The 24,203-nt window shown below is 54.9% G+C and overlaps 1 protein-coding gene across 1 annotated transcript in view; it reads left to right on the top strand.

The window, feature by feature from the left end:
* Positions 1-24,203, top strand: part of Crmp1 (collapsin response mediator protein 1) — a 63,619-nt gene that overhangs the window by 5,445 nt on the left and 33,971 nt on the right. The window contains exons 2-4 of the mRNA XM_015481939.2: positions 13,463-13,551; positions 18,321-18,505; positions 22,194-22,358. Of these exons, the coding sequence (XP_015337425.1) occupies positions 13,463-13,551; positions 18,321-18,505; positions 22,194-22,358 (439 nt within the window). The remainder of the gene's footprint in view (positions 1-13,462; positions 13,552-18,320; positions 18,506-22,193; positions 22,359-24,203) is intronic.

The raw sequence follows: 24,203 nt of genomic DNA on the forward strand, positions 1-24,203 counted from the left end.
GGCAGCCCCCTCCCGCCCAGCCTCTGGGGACAGTAAGGGGGGAGCCCCACATGGCGGGGCGGGGCTGGAGCCTCGGGTCCCTCTCCCCGCGGGCGTGCAGCCCCCTCCCCCTACGGGATGTGCCAGAGGATGGCGTGACGGGGGGATGCGGAGCTGAACAAAAGAGGGAGGGGCGCAGGGTCCGAGCCCCCTCCCTCGGCTCCGCAGGGTGGGAGGTGCGCTGAGCCTGGCGCGCGCGCCCCTGCACCTTTCGGCCCTGGCACCGCACAGCCGCCAGGAGGAAGATAAAACGCCATCGCCGCTTCCCACTCCCCTCCCGTAATGATGGGGTGGAAGTCCGGGCAGCGAGACAGCGCCATGATGGAAGCCCGCGCCCACCCTCCCCGCCGCTAAAAATAACCTCTCGCCGGACACGGGTGGCCGCGGCCCGGGAAGGGTTAACACACCGAGGCTGGGCTGCTGGAGGGTGGGAACGGTAGTGTGGGCCGAGCCGGCAGACTGTGTCCCTGGGTGTGGCCGGAAACAAAGGAGCCCTGGTCTTTTTGCTTTGTCTCCATGGGGAGCCAAGGGCTCAGCGGTCACGAGCTGGAGCCTCCACCCCACTCCTTGCCTGGCCTCAGAGTTGAGGAGGCCATTGCAGAGTGATGGGCACCACTAGCACTGTGGACCTTGGGTGGCAGGCCGAGCAGCCAGGTGCTGAGAGGCGGGGTTCTAGGCCTAGTGGAATCCCCCAGATGACTCCTGAGGGCTGAGGATCTGGGACCAAGCCTGCTCATTTATGCAGAATTCTGGGTCAGGAGGAGGCTGTCACTCCCTACACAGCTGCCAGTGTAGACTAGCCCTGTTTTATTGAATCCCAGCAGCGGCCCTTGGAGGGGGACAGGGTGGGAGGAGCTGGACCCTTGGCCTCCCCTGCACTGCCCGGCATCTGCTTGACTGGGCTGAGCCTTGAGTTGGGAAATCCCTGGTGGGCTCAGCTCAGATTCTTGCCTGGTCAAAGGGGATTGGGACACTTATCCATCTCTATGCTCTGCCTTAGGGACCCAGAGGCCTAGGGCCAATCTGTAAACACTAGTTGGCTGAGTGCGGGGAAGGAGTGTGTGGCCCAGGCCAGGCAGCACAAAGAAAGCACAAGAATGTCCCTCTGAGGCGATGCCTGCTGTGGGAAGTCTGCCCCTGATCCTAGGAGGATAGGCAGGTGGTGGAGGGGCCCATGAGCAAGAACCTTGGGTCCCTCTGCCCCAGGTGGAAGTTTACCAGATGGTCTTTGAGGCAGGAGTGTGGAAATGCTGCCCTGGGCTGGGGATCTGTACAGTTGGGCTAGCTGTGCTGGGCCCCCTGCTGTGGGCTCTGCTGAGATGAACTGCCCAGCCTTTTGCAACAGATGGCTCTGGGTGTGCCTTTTGCTCTGGCCCCTCTCTGCACATCAATGTTCTGATATCCACAGTGGGTACCTCCTCCAACAAGACCCAAGAGCATCAAGGGCTGCGGGTGGGGGGAGGCAGCAGAGTGTTTAGGTGCTCTGGGTCCACCTGGCCCTCCAGGGCTTTGGATTTGCTGCCTGGCTCCCTGCTGCTTTGGTTCTTCATGCAAAGCAAACAGTCAACATGTGGGTAAAGGAAAACCTCAGGTTTGGTTCCAGCAGCCTCAGGACGTGGTTCCCATAAACATGGGGAGGAGAGATGCTGAAAATTTTAGTTTTACATTCATCCGGATAGCCCTCCCTAGCCAGAGAGATTTGTGGTTTTAAGGAGAAAATAACAAACCTGAGAGGGTAGACTTGGATGGGGTTTCTTCAGGATCCTTCAACTGCCTGAGGGTCTTGGTTGATAATGCACATGTGGTGACAGGGACCAGGACCTTTCCTTAGAGGCTGTTATGGCTTTCCAAGTGCTGCACCCCAGCCTGTTCTATGCAGTCATTTGATGAGTGAATAATAATGGCAAGCATCTGGTCTGTGCTTGGCACTTGCTGGGCTCCAGGGCAAGTGGGAGGGAGATGGCTTTGCACTTGCTCTCCCAGATGCAGCTGGGAGTCCCCTGGTAGAAGAGGAGGAGGGGAAAGGAAGAGGAGGAGGGGAAGGCACAGGCGCTTGGCTCCTGCCCCCAAGGACCAATGGACTGCTTGAAATATGGATGAAGCTCTATTTCATTTGTGGCTTTTATTTTTTAAAATAAATGGCACAGCCGGGGATTAACTTAGCTGAAGCTGTTTCTGTGCCCACTGAGCATTAAGCAAGAAGAACATCCTGGGTGTGGCTCTCAGCAAACAAAGGCACATAGCTTCCTGGCCTGTAGAAGCTCTGGGCTCCCGACAGAAGCACCAAAGGGGGAGGCCTGCTCCATCGTGGGGTGGGGGGAGTCCAGGTTTCCACCATGGGGATTATGGTTTCTGTTGTTAACAGTCAGGCCTCGTGGGTGCCCACCCTGTGAGCTCTTGCTGTAGTCCAGCTTTCAGCATGAATTTCACCATCACCTTGTTCTGAGAACAGTGCTGTGAGGCAGGCAGCCAGGCGCATCGTCCTTGCTTCCCCAGGAGTAAACTGAGGTGCACAGACATTTGCAGCATATCAAGTTCTTGCACTGGATTGTGACATTTAAGTTCACATTCAAGTAGCAAGAGCAGGTGAGCTGCTTGGCTCCCTGAGAAAATCACACCCATGCTTTGCCTCTTCCTTTCACTCCCGGTGAAACTGGTGTGTGTGTATTTATAAACTAGAGTTTATATCTTTGGTACATAAATGTGTATGTAAGTTTGACATCCAATCAAACAGTGAAGATGGACAGGAAGAAAGACCATCCAGTAGAGCTGACTCAGCTGAGTTAGTTATTCTAAAGTGCAAATCTACAAACATCCCTGTGGGGCATGCTGTGCCCTGAGGGTACCACCCTGTCCTGTAGGTGTGCAGTCATCCCTGGCTTTTTACACAAAGGGTTTGAGATGCCTGCAATTGCTTGATTTGCCATGCCTGTTGTGAAATCAGACAGAAGTCGAATACAGGACTGAGGGTCTGGAAAGAGCAGAGAATGAACCTGACAGTAATTAAGCAAATGCTCTCAGTTGTGTTGAGTTGATGATGGAGAAGAGAAAAATGGCCATATTAAGGGAAAAATCATTTGTTTACATTAGATTATTTAAAAGCATCTCAGAGGGGACATAAAAGTGACTCAGAGTTGTGATGTCTCCCATTTCACAACTGTGCCACCTTAATCATAAACATGTGCTTCTTGTAATGAACTTGGTCAAGCCTTAATCCAGGGGATACTTGGAATATGGCACATGAGTGAGCTTGGCGCGTAGTAAATATCTACAGGTCAGAGTTTCTCTCTCCACCCTCAGGCTCCCTCTCTGAAAAATGAAAATTTGGAGTTTTGGCTAGAGCAGGTATTAACCACATATCTGCTGTGTTCTTTAAATTGTGCAAGGTGCATTAGGAAACCTGCCATCTAGGTGATAACGTTCACCCACAGGAAACAAGCTAAGAATGGCCAAAGGGCAAACCCAAACAGAGCCCAGGTGTCAAGAGGAATTCAGAGCAGAGAGGACCCAGCACTGGCAAAGCAATGGGGTGGCTTCTCTGGGCCCAGAGGTTGGAGTGGGCCAGGTGCTGGTTGCTGGGGAGTAGGGGGTAGCAGGATGGGCAGGGAGAGCCACATGGAGAAGGCCTGGGCTGGGGGTAAACGTTATGAGAAGAGAGTGAGGAGCTTCATACAGCTGAATCAGAAGTTGAGCTTGAAAGCGATTCTGCAGGGCTTTGGGAGTCTGGCAGAATTCACTTAGTGGACATAATACCTGGTTCTAAGTGTGACTCAGACTCCAGTGAGTTATTTGGTCTGGGGCGAGTCTTCCTGGGCCTTGGATTCCTTTTCTTTATAGTGAAAGAGTTAGACTGGATAATTTACTTCTAAGTTACAGGGCATTTTGATGGTCTTCTGTGGGTGACAGGGAGCCATTGCAAGTTCTTGAGCTGGGAGGATGGCATGACAAGGGCAGTAGGTAAGAGTGTGGATTCTGAAGACGGACTGAGTCTGCATCCTGGTTGCTCCACTTACTAGCTGTGTAATTCGGGAAATTCACCTATTCTCTGTATCAATTTTTTTTCTAAACAAATTTTGTTTGTAAAATAATAATAATAACCCATAGATTTTTTTCCCCCTGAAAATTAAATGACAGTGTATATAAGATGGTTGGAACAGTGCCTGAACATAGGAATTGCCATGTGGGTTAGCTGTCATGGTTATTACTGCGGTGTCAGCTTTGTTTCATAGCACACAGTTTCAAGATATCAATGACATATGTTTATTTCTTGCTCATGCTACATGTGTGCTGTGGGTTGGCTGTAACTTTGCCCCTGGCTGCAGGTGGACAGTGAGTCTGAGACCTGGGCTGAAGGAGCAGCAGAGCCCGAGAGACTGGCAGCACTTGGAATGCCTTTAGAAACTTCTGCTCCGGTGTGGCCTGACTGCTGTCTGCTATAGTCCACTGGTCAGAGCAAGTCATGCAATCAAGCCCTGAGTCAATAGGGAGAAGACATTTTTTTCTGGAGAGATAAGAAGATGAGATGTGAACGTTCTGGAATGTCCAGACACCGGGTGAAGTTGGTGCTTGGGGGTTGGGGGTGCAAAGGAGAAAAGGCCCAGCATTGGTCCTCAGCTTGAGTAGAGATTGGGAAGCACCAAACTGAACTGGGCGGGAAGCTAGGAATACAGATTGGAATGGGGTGAAGGGCAAAGCCAGAGGTGGAGATTAGAGACCCGAGTAGATGAGGCGCTGTAGGGACAGGAGGCTGCAGGGTGGCCCACCAGCCTGTGCTTCTCAGCCCGTGGCTGTGAGCACAGTGAGAAAGTCCTCTGCAGATGTGCTGCCAGTTGTGGTCATCGTGGAAGTTTGTGTTGCTCCAGCCACATGTTGTTTTGGCAGCGTCTCTCACAAGCAGAGAGGAGCTACATGCAGTCTAATTTGCTGGGAGTAACAGGAAGCTCCCACCAGAGAAGGGAACCTTCCCAGACTGCGCCTTCCAGCCTGTAAGAGGAGGGCAGCAGGCGCGGACAGCACCGTGGTGCTGAAGAGCCAGCCCATGCCACCAGGAGCTACGGAGGTCCCAGAGACCCAGGAATGCCGGGGCGTGACTGCTGGGGCGTGAGTGGCCTGTCAGGGTTGGTGCTGAGTGGTCTTTAATCCCTTCGATGATGTTGCAAAATTTTATACCAGTTGGCAGTGTCCCCCAAACACTGAAGGCTAAGGACCCTTGTGCTGGAGAGATGTAATGGCCCAGTGTTGGTTTTGTTCTGGGAAAAGACAACTCTGAGTTGGTGGGTATTGGTGGTGTGGCACGGGGTGGGAGCAGGGATGCTTCATAGAGAAGATGGTTTAGGAAACAGCCCCTGATGGGGGGGGGGGGCAGTGGACATGTGGGTCGCAGCTCCTCTCTCCTTCCTTGGCTGTGCTCCGGGCATCTTTCTCCCTGACCACACTGCCCTCCCTGGGCCTCTGCCTTGATATCAGCTGTGCCCATCCTCCGTGGAGCCTGCTCCTCCTGGGGCTGGGGACTGTGGCTTCCTGCTTCCATGTCCTTGGCTTGTCTCTGTGTCTGTCAGCTCTGCTTGACCGTGAATACTTGGACTGGAGGGGGTCTGTCCTCAGCTTTCTCTGGGGCACTCCTGCTCAGGGCGACTCATCGACTCATCGCTGGGCAGTGTGAATGGGCGGATGAAGCCAGTGCCTTTGGCCGCCTGGGGTTTTGGCGTGCCTGCGCTGGCCTTCCTTAACAGCGCCCTGTCTGTGGACTTAGCATTTCATAGTCGCCGTCCAAGGGAAGAGGTTGCAGGAAGGGCTTTTGGATCTTGAAGAAATAAGAGAGAGAAGCTCCTGCAGCGGTGCTTTGGCAGTGGGGAGGGGCGGAGCTGGCTGATTCTCTCACACTGAAAAGGAAGCTTCACAGCCGCAGCTTTCCCCAGGAGCTGGATTGCCGTGTCTCCCTCTCCTCCTCCCCGGGCCCTGGCCACCACTGATGACTTGGTGCCACACGCTGGGGTCAATTCCATGAGAAGACTCAGTGATCTGATGCAGAGCAGCGTACCATTTGAGGAAAGTCTGTGCCTGTCCCCAGGCTATGCTGCCACATGCTCTTTATGACATCATATTCGTAGACCCTTAGGGCTTAATCCCTCATCACATCTCAGCACACATCTCCTTTCTGTAACCTCAAATTGGAAGGGAACCTTTTAAATTGTGTAAATATTCTGTTTGTGAATTTGAGGAGGCAGGAAGGACTGTCCATTGCTTCTCCCCACCCCCTGCTCATGCAGGGATTCCACGTGCCCTCTCCTTGCATTCCTCCGGGGACAGGGAGATCACCACTTCACCAGACAGCCTGCCTTGCTTGCCCTTGGGCAGCTCTGTTCTTGGTCACCCTGCACGTGGAGTGCCCTCCACCTGCCCTCAGCTTCTCTCCTCCACAGTGCTGTTCCTCAAGTCCCCGGAAGGCATTCAGAATCAAACTTTCAAAATGAAACTTTAATGAGGAGACATTTTTTTTTTCTGCTTCCTCAAATGCCTGAACTTAGAGCAAGTGGCACAGAATGTTGAATTTCACAGCCCCATGTTCAGTGTAGGGAGCACTTTTACCTATGATCCTAAGTGATCCTGTGGGTCACTTTGACTAGTTGCATTAACAGATGAGGAAACTGGAGCCCACTGAGGTCAGGCAGCTCAGAGCTCTGTGAGACCAGCTCTCATCCTGGCATCAGGACAAGGACCCCACAGCCTCCTGGGAGGTATGTGTCAACGTGAGCTGGAACTTGGAGCCTCATGACCAGTGCTAACCGGAGGAGACTCCACGGAGTGACCCCTGGTCCTGGAGTCAGGACACTTTACATGATGGGGAGGTGGAAGTCAATGGGCGGAGCAGGTGACCAGGCTGCAGGAAGGCGTGGGTACAAGCTCAGGACTGGGCAGGTGCATTTAGGGAGGCTGGGGGTATCGTGAATGGACGAGAAGGGTGGGCCAAGGCTGAGGACAGGTAGCAAGGCCAGGAGGAGGCTGGGGGCCGAGCTGGCGGGGCTGAGGCTGGCTGGATGTGTTTCACAAAGGCCCTCTGGCCTTCAGCAGGGAGACCTGTGGTGAGGGGGCCTGGGGCAGGAGCAGCAGGAACAGGTGGTTGTGGGAATGTTTCCAGGGTGGACACAAGACCAGGGCTGCAGGTGTGCTGTGGGACAGATGTGTCCCCACGGTCCTTGGGCCAGAAGGTCATGGGTGACTCTCACAGTGGCACTAATGTGGCCCTCATGGGCTGGGCTGGTCACCACAGAGTGGGCTTTCTATAAAAGTGACTTGGTCCCTCTTGCTCTCTTGCCCTCTGCCTTCTGCCAGGTCCTTGTGAGGACCCAGCTCCGTGCTCTGGACTTCCCAGCCTCCACAGCCACGAGCCAAAACCACTTCAGTTGTTTATTTGTCACCCAGTCTCAGCTGTTCTGTTACGGCAAAGAGTGGTTCAGACATGGCGTGAGAGGTGACAGGGAAGTGAAGGTGAGGCCGAGCGTTTGAATGAGATCCGTCTCCCCATGTTGCAAGGATGTTAAAAAATCAGGCGGCCTTCTAGGTGCTATTCATGTGTTAATTCATGTAATTTCCAAGATAACCCTCTGCATTACATGGGAAAGTGGGGCAGAGCGGTGAACTTGCCCACCTTGTAGGATTGGGAGGCCTGAGGCCACTCAGAACCCCACTGTCTGGCCTCCCACCCGCGTCCTGAGCCATAGCCAGTTGCATCTCGGTTAACTGAGTGCTCAGTGAGGTAACAAGGGTGAAGGGGCCTGGCTGGCTGGGGGCACGGCCAGTGTCAACTGGGTGACGGGGTCTGTGTTGAGTATCTTACCCCCGAGAGTCGTTTGAGGCCTTCAGAGCCTTTTATCTCCCTTACCTGCTCTGACCACATTCACCACAGTCCAGGGCGGGTGTTGTGCCAGGTCTGTGCGTGGTGGGTAGTGGTGTTTCTTACTCCATCTCAGAGGGGCAGAGCTAAGGCTCAGACAGGTCATCTAGGCCTAGTCACGAGAGCATTCATTGCACAGAGGCCAGTGGGTGGTCACTGTATAGGTGCCGGGTAGGGCTAGGTTCAAATTCTGGCTCACCCTCTCTTGGGTCTTACCTTGAGAAATTTCACTCGAGTTCTCTAAGTTTCCTTGTCTATAACTCCCGTGTGACTTGCGAGTGGAGCATGCGGACCCTGTGCTGCAGGACTGGCGCCTGCCCAGGCTCGAGGAGCATGACTTTTTAAAAGTGGAGCTTTTCTGTCCAGATTTTTGGTAAGAGGTAAGAAGCAGAGGCACAGAAACACAGACATGGGTGGAGGCCTAGATACCAGCTATCAGTGTAGTTAGCATCCCTCTCCAGCCCACTCCTGGGGTCCGGAGACAGACACTCCATCTGCAGGGAGTATTTCCCAGACCTCTGCAGGCAGGACAGGACCGGAGGTCCTGGTGTCATGACTGCTGTTGTCATGGAAACAGGTCTGAGCTTGCAGCAAACGTGGCAATCCAAGGGGACCAACCAACTGATTCCTGCCAGCCTGTGGTGTTTGCCACTCTCTCCAGGAAAGCAACCCAGGAGGCGGCAGTGGCATGAGGCAGAATCTGACTAGCAGATACTCACGCTTGCCCCCCTTCCCAAGGATGGCTGGGCCAGCGTCCCGCAATGGGGGACCTCTGAGACCTGGTGTGGACACCTGTGCATTGGTCCTAGGCTCCATGTCAGCATTAGGGGGCATTGTAGGGAGAGGACATGGGGCGTGCCCTCCCTTTCCTTCCTGGGGTGGGAGAGGAGCATTAGGGATTGGAAGGGTGACATTGGGGCCTGGCACCTCCACTGTGAAACGTCTAAGTGTTATTACCTGGGTTTCATGGAGACGTAAAGAGTTCAGACTTACCAGCTGACAGGGGAGCGGTGAGGAGCTCCAAGGCTGGGTGAGCAGGAGAGACATCAGCCTCCCTCCCTGTGCTGTGGCCAGTGCGTTTCAGCACCACGGACAGCACATGGCCCACCTCTTCCTCACCCAGGGCACCTCACCTGGACTCTGGGGACACTATGTATATTATTCATTTTGCGGGAGTGTTCTCCATTTCTCTGTTTTTTTCCAGCTTAATGAATTTCTGCCCATATTTCAGAACTCAGGTCAATGTCCCCTCCTTGATGACACGGTCACTGTCTTCCTCCAAATCTGTAATGACAGCCTTGGTTCTCTGCTATTTCCAGATAGCCAAAGTTGCTAAACCAGTGATTTTTGGATAAGTGTTGGTTTGGAGAACAGCATGTCTTATTTTCCTCTGAGGACCCCCAGACCTTAATGGATTTTGTGTGTCTCCTGAGGGCCGCCTTTTGGGTCTGTGTGCAGGGGACAGGTTCCATTCCCACCATGTGGGAGAGAGAGCAGAGCCCAGGGCACTTGAGAGCTTTGCTGGCCTGGACAGCGATACAGAGGCTTCCCTGTGATCCAGACCTCCCTGCCCCCAGCAGGGGCCGACTGTGGTGTGTTTTGCTGTTGATTGATTGGTTAGGAAGGCCTGAGGCCTGGAGGCAGATGTCCCTAAGCGGAGCTGGATAGAACAGTTCATGTAGTGAAGTGACCAATGACACCTGCCCACAGCTGCTCTTCCCCCATTGGGCTGCTGGGAGATAGGGCAGGTCTGGAGATGAGCCTGCGCCTTGCTGGGCCGTCTTCCAACTCAAAAGACACTGGCAGGAGACTCCACTGCTGCCCAGCGCCAGGGCTTAGGTGACCCTCGCAAGGTGTCCTTCCAGCACCACCTGTGCCATGCAGGCGTTGTACCTGGCATGTGTCCATGCCCAGGCAGCAGGTCAGGATTTCAGGAGAGATGTATGGTCTGTCTGCCTGCCTTCCCCCCATCCTCTCCTTCCTTTCTAACCTCTTCATTACCCTTTTTCACCCTCCTTCTCACTCCCTCTCTTTTCAAGTGTCCCATCTCCTCCTCTCTCTTCCCTGGCCCCTGTCTGCCACCTCCTCCAGCTGCTCAGCAAAGATCTGCGACATTTCGAGGAGGGTCCTTGGCCTGTTGATGGAGACATAAGGTGAAGTCACAGGGGTCTCCAGGCCCCTCATGCAGTGCCCAGCTCATGCAGGGCGGGGAGTGTTGGGATGCGTGTACGTTGTCCTGCCAGGGACACCGCAGTGGGGGCCCCAGGGCCTGCTGGGGAGGTGTCAGTTCCTGCCAGAAAGACCCACTCCCCTTGAATTCTGCCAGTGGAGAGTTTTGCAGTTTGGTTTTTCACATAACATCTTATTGTCTTTGTCCTTGAAACTTCTGTAAAATATTGACCAGCTGAGGGGTAGTGATGTGGTTACACCATTGTAACTGAGTCTGGATCTGATCTTTGCATATAAATCCTGGACTCGTTTAGGGCTATTTTCCTGGGGACAAATGGACAGCACTAGATTCCGGGTCAGAGGGCATGAGTCCTTTTTTATTTTCAAATGTGTGAATTTTATGTTTAAAATAAAAATATTTACATATAAATAATGTATCTATAATGTCTTGGTATATGTGTGTAGTGACATTCCCTCTGTTTGGTGTGCAGCCTGAGATTTTACACATTCCTTAGAACGGGAGGCCCCTGGGTCTGACCTTGGAGTGTAGTTAGATTCCATCTGCTTGTGGGGTGTCATAAATTCCAGAGCATGAAAATGTCTAGAAATGTGATGCAGTGTGGCTTAGTGGCCTACACACGGGTAGGGAGTTAGGAAAACTGCATCAGGAGCGTGACATTGGAGGCCACACCTGTCTGGAACTGCATTTCTATCGAGGTCAGATCAGTGCCCCACCCAGTCCGTTCAGGGCAGGCAGCCACAGAGAAGGTGTGCTTGGTGGGTGTCTTCCTTGCAGATGCACAAATCATGACTGGCTCCCTGTTAGGGATTCAGGGCAGGTTGTTGGGCGTGGAGTGACTGCTCTGGAATCCCCTTTCTCCAGGAAGCAGGACACGCCATTTCACACTCTCTTCCTTGACTTGTGGCTCTGAGGCCTTTTCTCTTCATCTCCACCCATTCATTTTCCAAGAACCAGTTTAGGTATCCATCCATCCATCCTGCCATCCTGCCTGCCATCTACCCATTCATCCATCCTGCCTGTAATCTATCCATCTATCCATCCTTCAACGTTTCCATCCATCCATCTGTCCATTTGTCCACCATCTGTCCATCCGTCATCATCTGTCCATCCATCCACCCATCCACCCACCCATCTGGCCAAGCGGGTCCAAGGTCTTGAAGGTGTAGCGGTGAAGAAGCAAGAGTCCCTTCCCTCATGGAGCTAAGTCTAGTGAGAGCATCTGTAGGGAGAAGAGAACTCTAGGTGGTGCCAACCCATGCTTGGTCCCTTGTGTGGTTGTGCCTTGCACATCCCCCGGTGGCACATCACAGCTTGGAATCCAGTGGAAACAGCCACATGGTAGCCAGACAGGTACATATGTAGTATGTCAGATTACTGTGATGAGTGCTGTGCAAACACGAGGGGTGAGGGGCAGGGCAGCTGGTGGGCAGGCGAGGGGAGGGCTCTCAGATGAGTGACCCTGAGCAGAGCCATGCCGGAATAGATAGTGGGAGGGCAGACTAATTGGGGTCTTGCTGACCTTGGCTTTCACACTGAGGAAAATATAACACTGAGACCAGAACCCACCTGGGAGTTCTGGCTGCAGACTGTTTCTTCTCAGAAAGTTTCCCCGTTGCTTAGTCTGGCTTGACCTCTTCTGGGCAGAGCATCTCTGCCTGCCTCTCACGGTAGATGCCAGGGGACCATTGGGACCACTGGACCGTGTCCTCTGGGACCCTCTGTAGTGCATTTTCTCAGCTTCCTGAGGGGTCCTGGTGGAATTGAGCCCGGTTGTCCCTTTATCATGTTTTTGTGGCAAGCTCTGCTTCGGGTGGTGGGGGGAACCTCTCATTCCCGGCAGAAGTGGTTGCACTGAATTCTTAACATTTACTGGCTCTCTCCCCACACAAGGGATGGGGGCCTTGAGAGCAACTTGAAGATAATGAAAATAGAAAATAACCACACTGGAAAAATTTAAGCTCCAAAAAAATGGAAATTAACAAATATTAATGATAAGCAAAGGCACTTGGTGTTCCCATACCTGGCAAATTGGGCAGTACTCTTGGGGAAGCAGTTCAGTCACATTTATCAGGGGCCGTAAATAAGGTTTGTGCTGTTGGACTCAGTTGTTAAGCTTCTGAGAATTTGGCCTGACACAGCATCCTAACCACGGAAAAGTTGTGCACAAGGAGGTTTGGTGCAGCTGACTGCCTCGCTGTGGAAAACAGAAAATAACTGAAGGGCCAAACAGTGGGGCCATAACTAACTTATCACGTAGCCATGCGATGTGGTGTTTGGCAGACTTTTAAAAATTGTGGTAATGAAGACCATGCCCTAACTTGGGATGTGCTTATGGTAAAATCCAAAAGGATGGAGCTCTGTTCTTTTCTGTTCTTGGACTCTCTGCCTCTGGCCTGGCAGGTCACTCGACATTCCTGGCCGCCCCCCTTTTCAGCCCTTTGTTTGGTTCAGCCGGTCTTATTTAGTAGGTTTTAGCTTGCCCTACCTGCACCCCCAGGTAAGCATGACGGCCCCTCACTCTGTTCCTGCCCTTCCCCTCCTGGGCCACCTTCTATCCCATGACTCTCATCAGCCAGCCTCAGGGAGCAGATCCCAACTCTGCCTGGTTTCCCGTGGCTCCCAGGGCCTGGGCCAGGAGTGATCACTGCCTGGATGAGTGTGTGTATGTGTGTCCTAGAGTCACGGCTTTGGAACAGACAGGAGGACAAAGAAGACAAGCGTCTGAGTGACCTGGTGCATGTGCAGGAGGGGCAGGGTTCATTGCACAGTCTTTTCATTATCTGCACAGTGTCTCTGAGTTGATCACCGTCATATTCAGAAATGCCTTAAGAAGTTCCTGACCTATAAATGACGCTGTGTCTTCAACTAGTGAATGACATTTAGAAGGGAGGAGACAGCAGAGACCCACAGGGCAGGTGCATCCCAGTGACACAGACATTTCTGAGACAATACAGTAAAACCGAATATGGTGTGTCCTGGGCGGAGATGAAGGAGGAGGTGGATGGGGTTAGCTGGAGTAGTGGGCTGTGGTGAGGGCTCCTTAGGAGGCCCTTCCTGGTTGGAGAAGGTACTGAAGTATCTAAAGGAGGAATGATCCCATGTTTGGGTTTTGTTTTGAAATACTTCTGGGGAAAATGCAAAGCATTGAGGAGGGAAGGAGGTGGGGTGAGAAGATGGAGCATTGGTGGAGGAGGGTTGAAGTGGGGGGGGGTTGGGGGGGTTTCAGTGCCCTTTCTTTACCTTTGAAGATATTTGAGAGTTTTATTGTTAAAAGTTGAAAGAAAACCATTCCCCTGACTTTCCCCCAGTGACACTTAAAACTCTGCTTTGCTTTTCAGAGTGACCGACTCCTCATCAAAGGTGGACGGATCGTCAACGAGGACCAGTCCTTTTATGCCGATGTCTACTTGGAAGACGGGCTCATAAAGTGGGTTGAGCAGGACACACCTAAGAATCTGTTCCTCCAGGTGGCCTGGCCTTGCTGGTGTTCTGCCAGAGTGGCCGTGCTGTGCTCCTGTATTTCAGAGCTCCAGACTGGGGACGTCAGACTGGGTGGAGCAGGGGCCGGGGTGAGCTAGAGCAGGGGCCAGGTGTGCTGGGGGACCCTCCGTTGTCCCAGGCTTGCTGATACTCCTCAGGGTGCCTATTGCCTTTAATGCTCACACTCAGGCTGTGAAATGCAGATGTAGTGTTTTTGGGGTGTTTTTAAAGATTTTTTTTGTTGTTTTAGTTGGACACAATGCCTTTATTTATTTACTTATATGTGGTGCTGAGGATCGAACCCAGGGCCTCACACATGCTAGGCGAGCGCTCTACCGCTGAGCCCCAACCCCAGCCCAGGTGTTGTGTTTTATATTAGGGGCATGAGGGGCCAGTGGGGCTAAGCACTGAGCCCAGTTGCAGGGTGGGCTGGGGACAGGGCCTGTGTCCCCCCCCAAGAGCCCCTGGCTGAGCACAGCCCTGCCTTCCACCTGCCTGCCGTTCCTGGGGTTCGTTGAGGGGATCAGGGGAGAAGTGGGCCTCTATGGGGACCTTGGCTGGCTCTCAGAAGAGTCCTGGCTCTGCTGTTTCCCTACTGTCTCCCTGTGGGCTCCCTTTCAGCCTGCCATTGCTGACCCCAGGGTAGGAGCCCCCTGGGACACTGTGACTCAGTGATGCAGGCCGGGTGACTTCAACAACAGGAACTCACCGTGTGGAGCCTGGAAGCCCTGGTCAGTGCCCGCAGGGATGGTCCCTCCTGGGCCTCACTCCCTGCTGGCCTGGGGCCTCCTTCTCACTGTCCTCAGATGGCCTTTCTTTGTGCTGCCCAGGCGTCTCCCTCCTTATCAGGATACTGGTTCTGTTGGGTTAGGGATGCACCTTGATGACCCATTTAGGCTTAATTATCTCCTTGAAGCCTCATCTCCAAAAGTCACAGGGGGTGGGTGGGGGGTGTTGGGGCTTTGGCGTGGTTTGGGGACAGTTCCGCCCATAACGCCAGGCAGTGGTTTCTCCGTGGCCTCCAGCATTTTACTGGCTGGTGATGGGGACGTGGCCTGGACTCACGGCCTCTTCCCTGGGCATCTAGAAGAGCAGAGGAGGAGACTGTCTGCGACCGGCTTGGGCTGTTGGTGCAGGAAGGAGAGTGCAGGGGGCTGGGGGCACGGGGAGGTCAGACAGGATGCAGACTTGGTAACAAGCCAGCCTGCCGGGGAGGGGGGCACATGCTGTGATGGGGGTGGGGGTAAAGGAAGCCGGGGTTAGTGGGTGCATCGTGCCCCCTGAAAGTTCAGAGTCTCTGCCTCCCCATCCCCTGCTCTAGTTCTGGACAGCGGCCTCCTCCCTGCCATCTCCCCCCCCCCCAGCTCACTCTTGTGTGCACGGTCAGCTCACTCCCACTTGGGAGCTGTGCACCCCAGCCCCTCCGTGGAACGCCTGTCCCCGCATTGCATTGCCAGCTCCACGTGATGTCTCCTCAGGGCACTTCCCTGCCCGGGGATGGCCTGGCTGCATTCCCCCTTCCCTATGGCCATGAGCTGCCATCTGTCACAGCCTCCCTCACGTGGTGTCTGTCCCTTGGCCAGGGCAGTAAGGCCTCCCCACTCTGGAGCATGGCCTGGACCATAGTAGGTGCCCCAGAGTGCTGACGAGGAAAAGCAAAGTGAATCTGGACCCCCAGGTCAAGGTGAGGGTTGTTTGGAGCCCCAGAGCACCCATGCAGTGTGGTTGGGTAAGTCCAGAGCAGGAGGTCTTCTTCTGCACTGCTGCTTAGATCAGAGGAAGCCGCCCAGGCTGGGGCCCCTTGGCCTCCAGGGCTTCAAGGCCTGAGGGCAAAGTCACCAGGGAGCTGCTGATGGGGTAGCCATTCTGGCCACCTGCTGCTTGAGGTTGGAGCTGGTCACTTGTGCTTCCATCCTTTTGGGGACCTGTGGAGCCCAGTGGTCATGGGCTGAGCTGCATTTCTTGAGTGCTTGCTGTATGCAGGAGCACCTGGAGCCTTAGGACTTTGGCTGGCCAGGCTGTTTGGGAAACAGGCAGTTCTGTAAATTCAGTATCTGTCCAGTCCTCTGACTCAGAACCCTATTTTGCTTGCACCCCAGTGCTAAAGGCCTCTCTGAGCTTTGGTATTCCTCTTCCTGCTCTGTGAAGCAGAGAGGGTGACCATGACTGAGTGCCTTGCAGGACTTAGGGGGTCCTTTCTAGCATGCAGCCTACTGGCTGAGAAGAGTAGGGCTGGAGTGGCCTGTGCTGACCCAGGCATACAGAGGCTCAGTTTTTGTTTACTTTAGTAAACACCAAGAGTCCTTCTGTTTGAGACCCTTGGCAGAGTTTTCTAAGAGCCATTCAGCTATTAGGGTGCAGTGAGCTGTGATTCGTGGAGGATTCTGCCTGGTTCACCGAGCATGGTGATTCAGATGCTGGTCACGCAGGGTTTCCTCCTGCCACAGTGGTGGCATGTCTGAGGCGAGCTGAGCTTCCTCTGTCCTCCTTTTCCGGACTTGTTGCTGGTGTGTGCCATTGACTGCGTCTTCCTCCTGACTCACGGGGTCCCCATCAGTTCAGTCCCCGTCTGAGGGGAATGTGCTGCTCCTGTGTCCGGGAGGCAGTCAGCCGGGGCAGGTCCTGTTCTTAGACTTGGGGCCTCCCAGGCCCACCTGGACTTGCTGTGTGACCTTGGACCAGTCTAGGTGCCTGTCTCAGATCTGCGCCCCCTTTGGCCCAGTGGACCTCCTCCCTTGTGGGGATGTTAGTGGGAGACTGGAGAGGTTGGTGGAGGTACGACAGGGCCCCTCACCGGGACCTTGGTGTGGTGACCGAGTCACAGGCGCCATTCACACCGGGCTGTCTCTGGGGCAGTGGCGTGTAGGACTGAGCCTCAGGTCTGCTGCCCCTGCTGACTTACTGAGTGGCCCTGCACCTTTGCAGTTAGCATTGGGTACATTACCTGTCTTCTTTAGAAGTTAGCTGGGAGCCCAGGTGACATCATGGGTGAGTGCTTAGAGGAGTCTCCACTCCCCAGCAGGCCTCCAGGAAGGGCAGCTGCTCTCTGTTAGGGTCAGTGTCCTCCAGAGGCCCTTTCCTTCGGCTCCTGGCACCAGCCCACGTGTTTGGAGAGGGTGGCAGAAGGACCCAGAGTTTCCATGCACTCAAGCCAGCTGTGCAGGGGAGGGTTGGTAGTTGGGGGCGGTGGCACCTGCGGTGGAGCTGGTGGGACAGTTTCCTGGGTGCTCCCCTTGAGCCTGGCTTTGTGCTTTGCTGGGTTCTTTCCAGCTCAGGGAGACCAGGATGTGCCCAGCTCTGCGAGGAGCCGTGGCTGGAGCCCTCTCTCTGCCCCGCCAGCCCGGACCAGCCTTGCCCAGGCTCCTGTAGGGCCAGGGCTGCTGCTTTTGCCCAGGAGGTGAATTCTGTTCTGGGCTTGATCCTTTGGTCACTGCAGCAGTATTTTCTTAAGCCTGATGACTGGTGTTCTTATGTGATGGCCTGATCCCAAGAGTTCAGAATACCTGGATTTTATTTTTGCAAACAAAAATTCAGATCTCAGATCTCAGCCAGTTGGTAGCCTTGGAAGCCCTGGGGTCCCTGGCCTGGTTCTGGCTCAGAATCTGCTGGTGCCCTGGCATCTCCTTTCTCTGGTTCCAACAAATAGAACAGGCATCACTGGGTGTCATGTAAGTCTCCGCGGGGCTTTTGCGGGGCTCACGGGGCCAGGCCGTCGATTGTCTGGGACCTTCCTCCTGCAGGAAGTTTCACAGCAGGGAGGTGACCTCAGCCTGTCTGGAAACACTGGCCTCCCCCGCCATAGTCCCTCGCTGTGGTGTTTAAGGTGACCTCAGTTTTGTCTTACATGCCCAGAGGGCTTGAGTAGCTTTCCTGAGGCCCTTGCTCCTCCAGTTCTGCTGAAATGAGAAGCCAGGGGCCGTGTGCTTGGCCGCTCAGGCTACCGTGAAAGGCCCCCGACGGGCGGCTTCAACAACAGGAATCTATTTCTCACAAATAATTGAGAGGCTGCGAGTCCAGGTGTTGGCAGGGCTGGCTCCTCCTGAGGGCTCTCCTTGGCCTGCAAATGGCATGTCTCCCTGGGTCCTTAGGCAGTCCTCTGTGTGTGTCTGTGTCCTGATCTCCTAGGGACACCAGATGGATCGGATTAGGGCTCACCCCAATGACCTCATTTTACTTAATCACCTCTGCAAGGGTCCTGTCTCCAAGTACAGTCAGTCACTCTCTGAGTTGCTGGGGCTGGGGCTTCCTGTGGATTCGGGGGATGCAACTCGGCCCCCATCAGTGTCCCTGAAAGCTCATAAAGCCAAGGGGACTTTTCACAGTCTTGCTAGGTGATGCTCCACTCTGCACCCCCATTGCCCAAAGCCGACCACTCCCCTGAGAGACTGGCTGTTCAGACAGCCCAGCATCCCGTGATGGAGAGGCTGGCTCTGCCTGGTTGGACCCAGTCCTCCGTCCCCCTGAGAAGCCTTCCTGGAGAACCAGCCAGGTGAAACAGCTCCCTGTGCCCCCGGCCCTCTGCCCTGCCGCATTCCAACAAGGTGCTTACATTCGAGTGTGCTCCCCTGGAGGGCAGGCCCTGCCTGAGTGCCCTCCACCCACCTGCGGCCCTGGGTGACCTGGCTCAGGTGTGTTTACTTAGTGGGCCTGAAGCTGCTAAGCTGACTGCCCAGTTTGCTTTTAAGAACCAAGGTCCCGTCTGTTGTTTGTCTCCAGGCAAATAGGAGAGAACCTGATTGTTCCTGGTGGAGTGAAGACCATCGAGGCCAATGGGCGGATGGTCATTCCCGGAGGGATTGACGTCAACACCTATCTGCAGAAGCCCTGCCAGGGGATGACGGCGGCCGATGACTTCTTCCAGGGCACCAGAGCAGCGCTGGTGGGCGGGACCACTATGATCAGTGAGTTGCAGGCCCTAGGTTCTCCATCACCATGAGCAGCACCCTGGGGCCCAGTGCAGACCAGTCACTGAGCTCAGGGCCATTTCATCTCCTTCTCACTGTGGTCCCCCAACGCAGCTCAGTGTCTACAAAGCAATACAGACAGTAAAACTTTCAGAACCCATTTTGGAATGTATTGAAATAAAATTACTGGCGCATCCTGGTTATTATCATTGCCTAGACTGAGATTGAAATTGGTGTTTAGATGCTTAGAAGATAAACAGATTTAAAGGTATCACACAAAGAATCTGTGAGGATGGCCAGAGTTTTGGAAACCGTGACATGGGTGTTATAATGATGCAGGATGGAGGCTCGGAGAGTTGAGGTAATTTGCCCCAGTTTACATAGCTAGGAAGAGGGCGTATCGGTCAGTATTGCTGTAAATAATGCTGTGATAGTGCTGCGTAACAGTCTGCCTATTAAATGTTTTCCATTGCCATAGTAAGATACCCCAGGTAGGTACTTTATAAAGAAAAGAGGCTTGTGTAGCTCACAGTGTGGGAGGCTGAAAATCTGAGATTGGATAAGACACTTGATTCAGTCTCTGGTGAGGGTCCCCCTGGTTGAGTCGCAATGACTAGCATCGATTCCTTCTGAGCATGTGCCTCCAGTGGCCTAATCACCTTCCAGCAGTCCCCACCTCTTAGAGGTCCTGCCACTTCCCAACACGGTCACCCTGAGATTCGAGCTTCCAACACACAGACCCTTGGGGACATAGGCAGGCCATCTGCAAACCACAGCAGCCCTGAGTCTTGAGCAGCACCCTTCCCGTGGCCGTCGGCGGTGTGCACGAGGGTCTGGCAGAGACTTGCCTCCCTCCTGCCACCTCGTCTCTTTGCTCACACCCCAGTGTCCGCCCATGTTCTGTGACTGGTGTGAGCCACGTGGCCAAGCCCAGTCACTGGGAGTACCCTCTGCCCTCAGTGAACCACGGTGGGCATGGAGACTCACGGACAGATGGTACCACCCGGCCTCCGTGGCCTGTGTGGGGAGCCGGCCTCCTCCTCTGTCTCCCTGGCAGCCTGGTTTTGTTCTGTTTTGCTTGAGAAGCTGCCTCTGCTGGGGTCCCACCTTGGGAAATGACTAAGCAGGCGGCAGTGGATTATATGTGTTCTTTAACTGTCACGCTGTGCGATTGCCCCGGCTGTCCTGAACTGGCTGGACCCTGCCGTCTCCTCTCTCCCAGGTGACCCTTGGCAGCATCCTCCATGGCTGCACTAGCCACAGAGGAGGGCCGGCTCAGGGCACAGACAAGCAAAGTCCTGATCCCTTTCCAACAGGTGGCACTTGCACCTGCTGGGGGACAGTGGGAGGAGCCAGGCCTTGGCCCTGGACAGACTTGGACTTGTTGCCCCCCCGCTGTAGGAGCGAGGCCTGTCCTCAGCCTGGTCTGCAGCATGGGCCTCATGATTGAACCCCTAAAGGTGTTGGGGAGACATAGGTGAGATCCTGTAGTACAGTGCAGAGCCCTGGGCTAGGGGCCAGGATCCCTGGGGTCCCCCTTGCTCTTCCCCCATCACCCACTGTGACATCCTGGGGGAGCCCTGAATCTGGGGTCCTCCCCCGACACCCTCAAAGGCGGTTTGCTTTGTGCTTCAAGGGCCTCGAGTGTGCCCAAGGGCCGTGAGGACACAGAGGGCCATAGGGGATGGGCGGGCCCCCAGCCCCACCCTGTTTCTTCAGCAGATGCTCATGGGAGGCGCTGAAGGCCAGGCTGTGGGGCGGATGGACAGCTGCAGGACCGAGGCTTGTCCTCCAGGGGCTGGCCCTGTCAGGAACCCCTGCTCAGCCACATGGGACTGTTAATGGTGACTAGGCTGCGAAAAAAAGGGACAAAACCTGAACAGGGCTGGGGCTCCGAGACGGCTGCCCTGAAGAAGCCACATCCCGGCCGGGGTCTGAAGATGGCGGAGTCGATGGGGGGGTGGGAGGGGAGCAGATCGCTGGGAGGAGGAAGGGCGCACAGAGTCCTGGGGGGCACAGCTCTCACAGTGGAGATGAGGGAAGGCCCTCTGCACCCCGCAGAGACGGAGGGACAGGACTGCAAGGAAGACCTGAGGAGGGATGGGGACAGTGCTGAGCCTCATGGGAGAATTTTGTGCGGTTTCCTCTGCAGCTTTGGAAGGATCCCGCAGGTAGTGGTGTGATCAGATTGGCCAGGAAGTGCCCACAGCAGTTTGCCGATACACAAGGGTGGCTTGGCCGAGGTGGTGGACGGCAGTGGGCTGGTCCAGGGGCACATGGGCAGCGTCAGCAGTATCATCATGGGGTGGACATGGGGATGGGAGGGAGGGAGGTGGCGGGACGAGCCCTCACCCTGTGGCCGAAGGACCGTGAGATGCTACATCCCTGTGTCACCCACAGCCGGGGTCGGGTGGGCAGCACTGCAGGAGGTCTGGGGCACTTTGGTTTTGAGTCACCCTGTGGGTGGCCAGGACACAGCGGGCACAGAGTTCCACAGCTCCGAGGAAGTGGAGTTTGCGTGAGGGGTGTGTGTGTGGAGAGGTTCTGGGACCAGCCTGGGGTGTGATCACTAAGGCGCGAGCAGAGGGGGGGTCTGAGGAGAGGCCAGGAAGAGCAGAGGTTGTGCCAGCATGGGGACAGAGAGTGAGGTGAGGAGAAGGGCTGGCGCTCTGTGACCCGAGGACAGAGAGGCTCGGGTTCCCTCAGGCCTGGGTCGCCAAGGCCCAACCAGCAGCTGATGCCTCCGACGGGAGGGAGGCAGGAGGGAGCAGAGGCTGCTGTCTGTGGCCATCTTCATGACGTCCGGCCGTGTGCAGAGAGAAGCAGGCGGTAGCCAGAGCGGCAGGGGAGGTCAGCCGAGGTTGAAGACACGCCTTTTTGAGCTACTTTATGTTTTAGATGTTATTTGAAAAAGAGGGACAAGGTTGCCTTTCCTTTGCCCTTAGAGACCTTTGACCTTGACGTTCTGGGCCAAGGCTGCTGAGTGGAGAGATCAGAATTCTGTCAGGTCTCCGAGAGGCTCCTCCTACCTCTGGCCAGTTATGGGACCTTGGATAAGCCCTTGGCCCCCTTTGAGCCTCAGTTTTTCCTTCCTCCCTTCCTTCCTTCTGGGGATTGAACCCAGGGTGCTTTACCACTGAGCCACATCCTATTTTATATTTTCTTATTTTGAGACAGGGTCTTGCTAAGTTGCCTAGGATCTTGCTAAGTAGCCGAGGCTGGTCTTGAACTTGCAGTTCTCCTGCCTCAGCCTCCTGAGTTGCATGAGCCACTGCACCTGGCCCAAATGGGGTTGTTACCCTTCACTCCTTAGGATGACCGTGAGGCTTAAGCAAGGTGTTCATAAATCCTTTGTGCTGCTGTGGTGCATGTAGTGGGCATTGGATGGATGGTGGTGATGGCGGTGGTGGTCACGATGGTGGTGCAGCCTAAAGGTGGGGGTGAAGATGCCATTGGTGAAGGTTGTGCAATGATGGTGACAGTGACAACACTGACCATAATGAGGATGGGATGATAATCATGGAGATGGGGTGGCATTGATGGGGATGATGGGGGGTGATGGAGGTGGTGGTAGTCATGGTAACAGTGGTGGGGTGATGCTGATGGGGTGTGGGGTGGTGATGGAGGTGATGCAGATGGGAGAATGTGGGTCCTAAGCGTCATGACACACTTTTCTCTGTCCCAGTTGACCATGTTGTTCCTGAACCCGGGTCCAGCCTGCTGACTTCCTTTGAGAAGTGGCATGAAGCGGCCGACACCAAGTCCTGCTGTGACTACTCCCTCCATGTGGACATCACAAGCTGGTACGATGGTATTCGGGAGGAGCTGGAGGTGCTGGTTCAGGACAAAGGTCAGTTAAAGCCCCAGAACGGGGCTCTGGAATCCCTGGTTTCTTGGTGGATCCAGGGGACCCGTGGAGCTAAAACCCTTTCTCCACATCTGCTGTGACTCCCGTCATGAACTGCACGTTGCCGCCGGGACAGTGGGCAGGCTGTCCCCAGGCCCAGTTTCTGTGGCTTGGCAGGCAAGGGCCATGACCCATCCTGGGTGCCACCCCTGCACTACGACCAGGCACTGCTGGGCCTTTGCTCGAGCTGTTCCCCTGCGAGGAGTGTCCTTCTCTCTGCCTGTAACATGCTCCCCTCCTTCCTGCCCCAGCTCCGCAGTCACCTCCACACATCTCCATCAGAACTGCTGCCTTCCTCCAAAGCGGGTCCCTGGGTCTCCTGGGGGCATGTTTTTTGCTGTTGGAATGGGGGATGTTGGTTTTCTGTCTGGATCTTCTGAAAGCCCCTGAGCTCTGCGAGGCGTGTGTGTCCCCCGTGACTCCCTCTGTGGGGTTGCACTCTGACAGGGTATGGAGGGGAGGCAGTTGCACAGACAGGAAGTGAGGAGCAGGCGGAGGAGAGCCCAGCCTGGAGGGGGCAGCCCGGGTGGAGGGGCTTCTAGGAGTGTGGAGGGGCGTGCCGTGTGTTCTCCTGAAGGCACGGTCACTCAGCACATCGGCCATGGGGAAGTCAGGAGGAGGAAAGCGGCGTGTGCACTCTCTGCCTCCTCCGGGTGTCCCAGGTGGGGCTCCTCCTTCCCGGCCCGCGGCTTCCCAGCGTTCCTTGCCTGCTCCAGCCTTGGTCTTGGGGTCTCTCTCTTCTTCTCACGTGGGGTCTTAGGAGCAGAGTTGCTCTGCATCAGCGACTTTCTAATGACCCTCATGTGGAACACAGTGACTACTTTGCTTAGCTACTTTCTTTAGATTGGGCCTTTAAGTTTCCTTTGGGTTTATTATGGATTGTGTTACAGTGGACGTCTTCATTTCTTAGCATGTATTTGAATTTCTAATTATTTTCTTGGATTCTTAGAAGTGGAAATCACAAAGTCAAAAGTTTTGTCACCTTTGAGATCATGACCCTTCTGGCCAGGTGGACCACCTGCACAGTGTGTCCACCCACACTCCCCTGGCCCCGCGTGTCTGCCCAGGTGTCTGCCTGCGTGTCTGCGGAGTCCCTGCTGCTGGTGGCTGCAGGGCACGGCTGCTGAGGTCTTCCGCACACTCTTTCGTCACTATTTGCACTTTCTGTGTGTGAGACCCCTCGTGTCCTTCTGTGATGCCATGTGACCTTCTATCCAGAGGGCGTTGTCCCTCCCTGTGGTTGCTGTGACCCCCATGGTGACCATGCAGAATCGAAATCCAAGCACGTTCACGTGTCCTGTCTTGCTTTCCTCACCTAACCTGAGGTCCTGAGCAGTTTCCCACGTCACCCCCATGGACATTACCACGCCAGTTTCTACTGCCTGGCCGTGGATGTGCTGTGGAGGGACAGGAGGAGTGTGGAGAGGGCTGGGCGGGATCCCTGGGGCATGTCACTGTGGGGAACGGTGCCATGCTCCACTCGGGCAGGGACATCTGTTGGGCTCCTGGTATTTGTGGCGTTGCCCTCTGGACTTGCAGAGAGGCGTTTTCTTCCCCTGGGTGGTGCCCTCAAGGAGGAGCCCTGATGGGTCCCCAGGTGCCCTCCAGGTGTGTGAGTGTCTCAGAGTGTTGCAGTGCTTTCTGTAGATCTGTCTCAGCATTCGTACTTGCTCATCGAAACAACGTGGAAGTGTCTAAAATTAAAAGTGATAATTTGGAATTTGACTTTCTAGAGTTTCCATATTTATATATAGAGATACAAAGAGTTTTGAATTATACATATACTAC

The sequence above is a fragment of the Marmota marmota genome, unplaced genomic scaffold, assembly GCF_001458135.2.
Source record: "Marmota marmota marmota unplaced genomic scaffold, marMar, whole genome shotgun sequence".
Taxonomy (NCBI): Eukaryota; Metazoa; Chordata; class Mammalia; order Rodentia; family Sciuridae; genus Marmota; species Marmota marmota.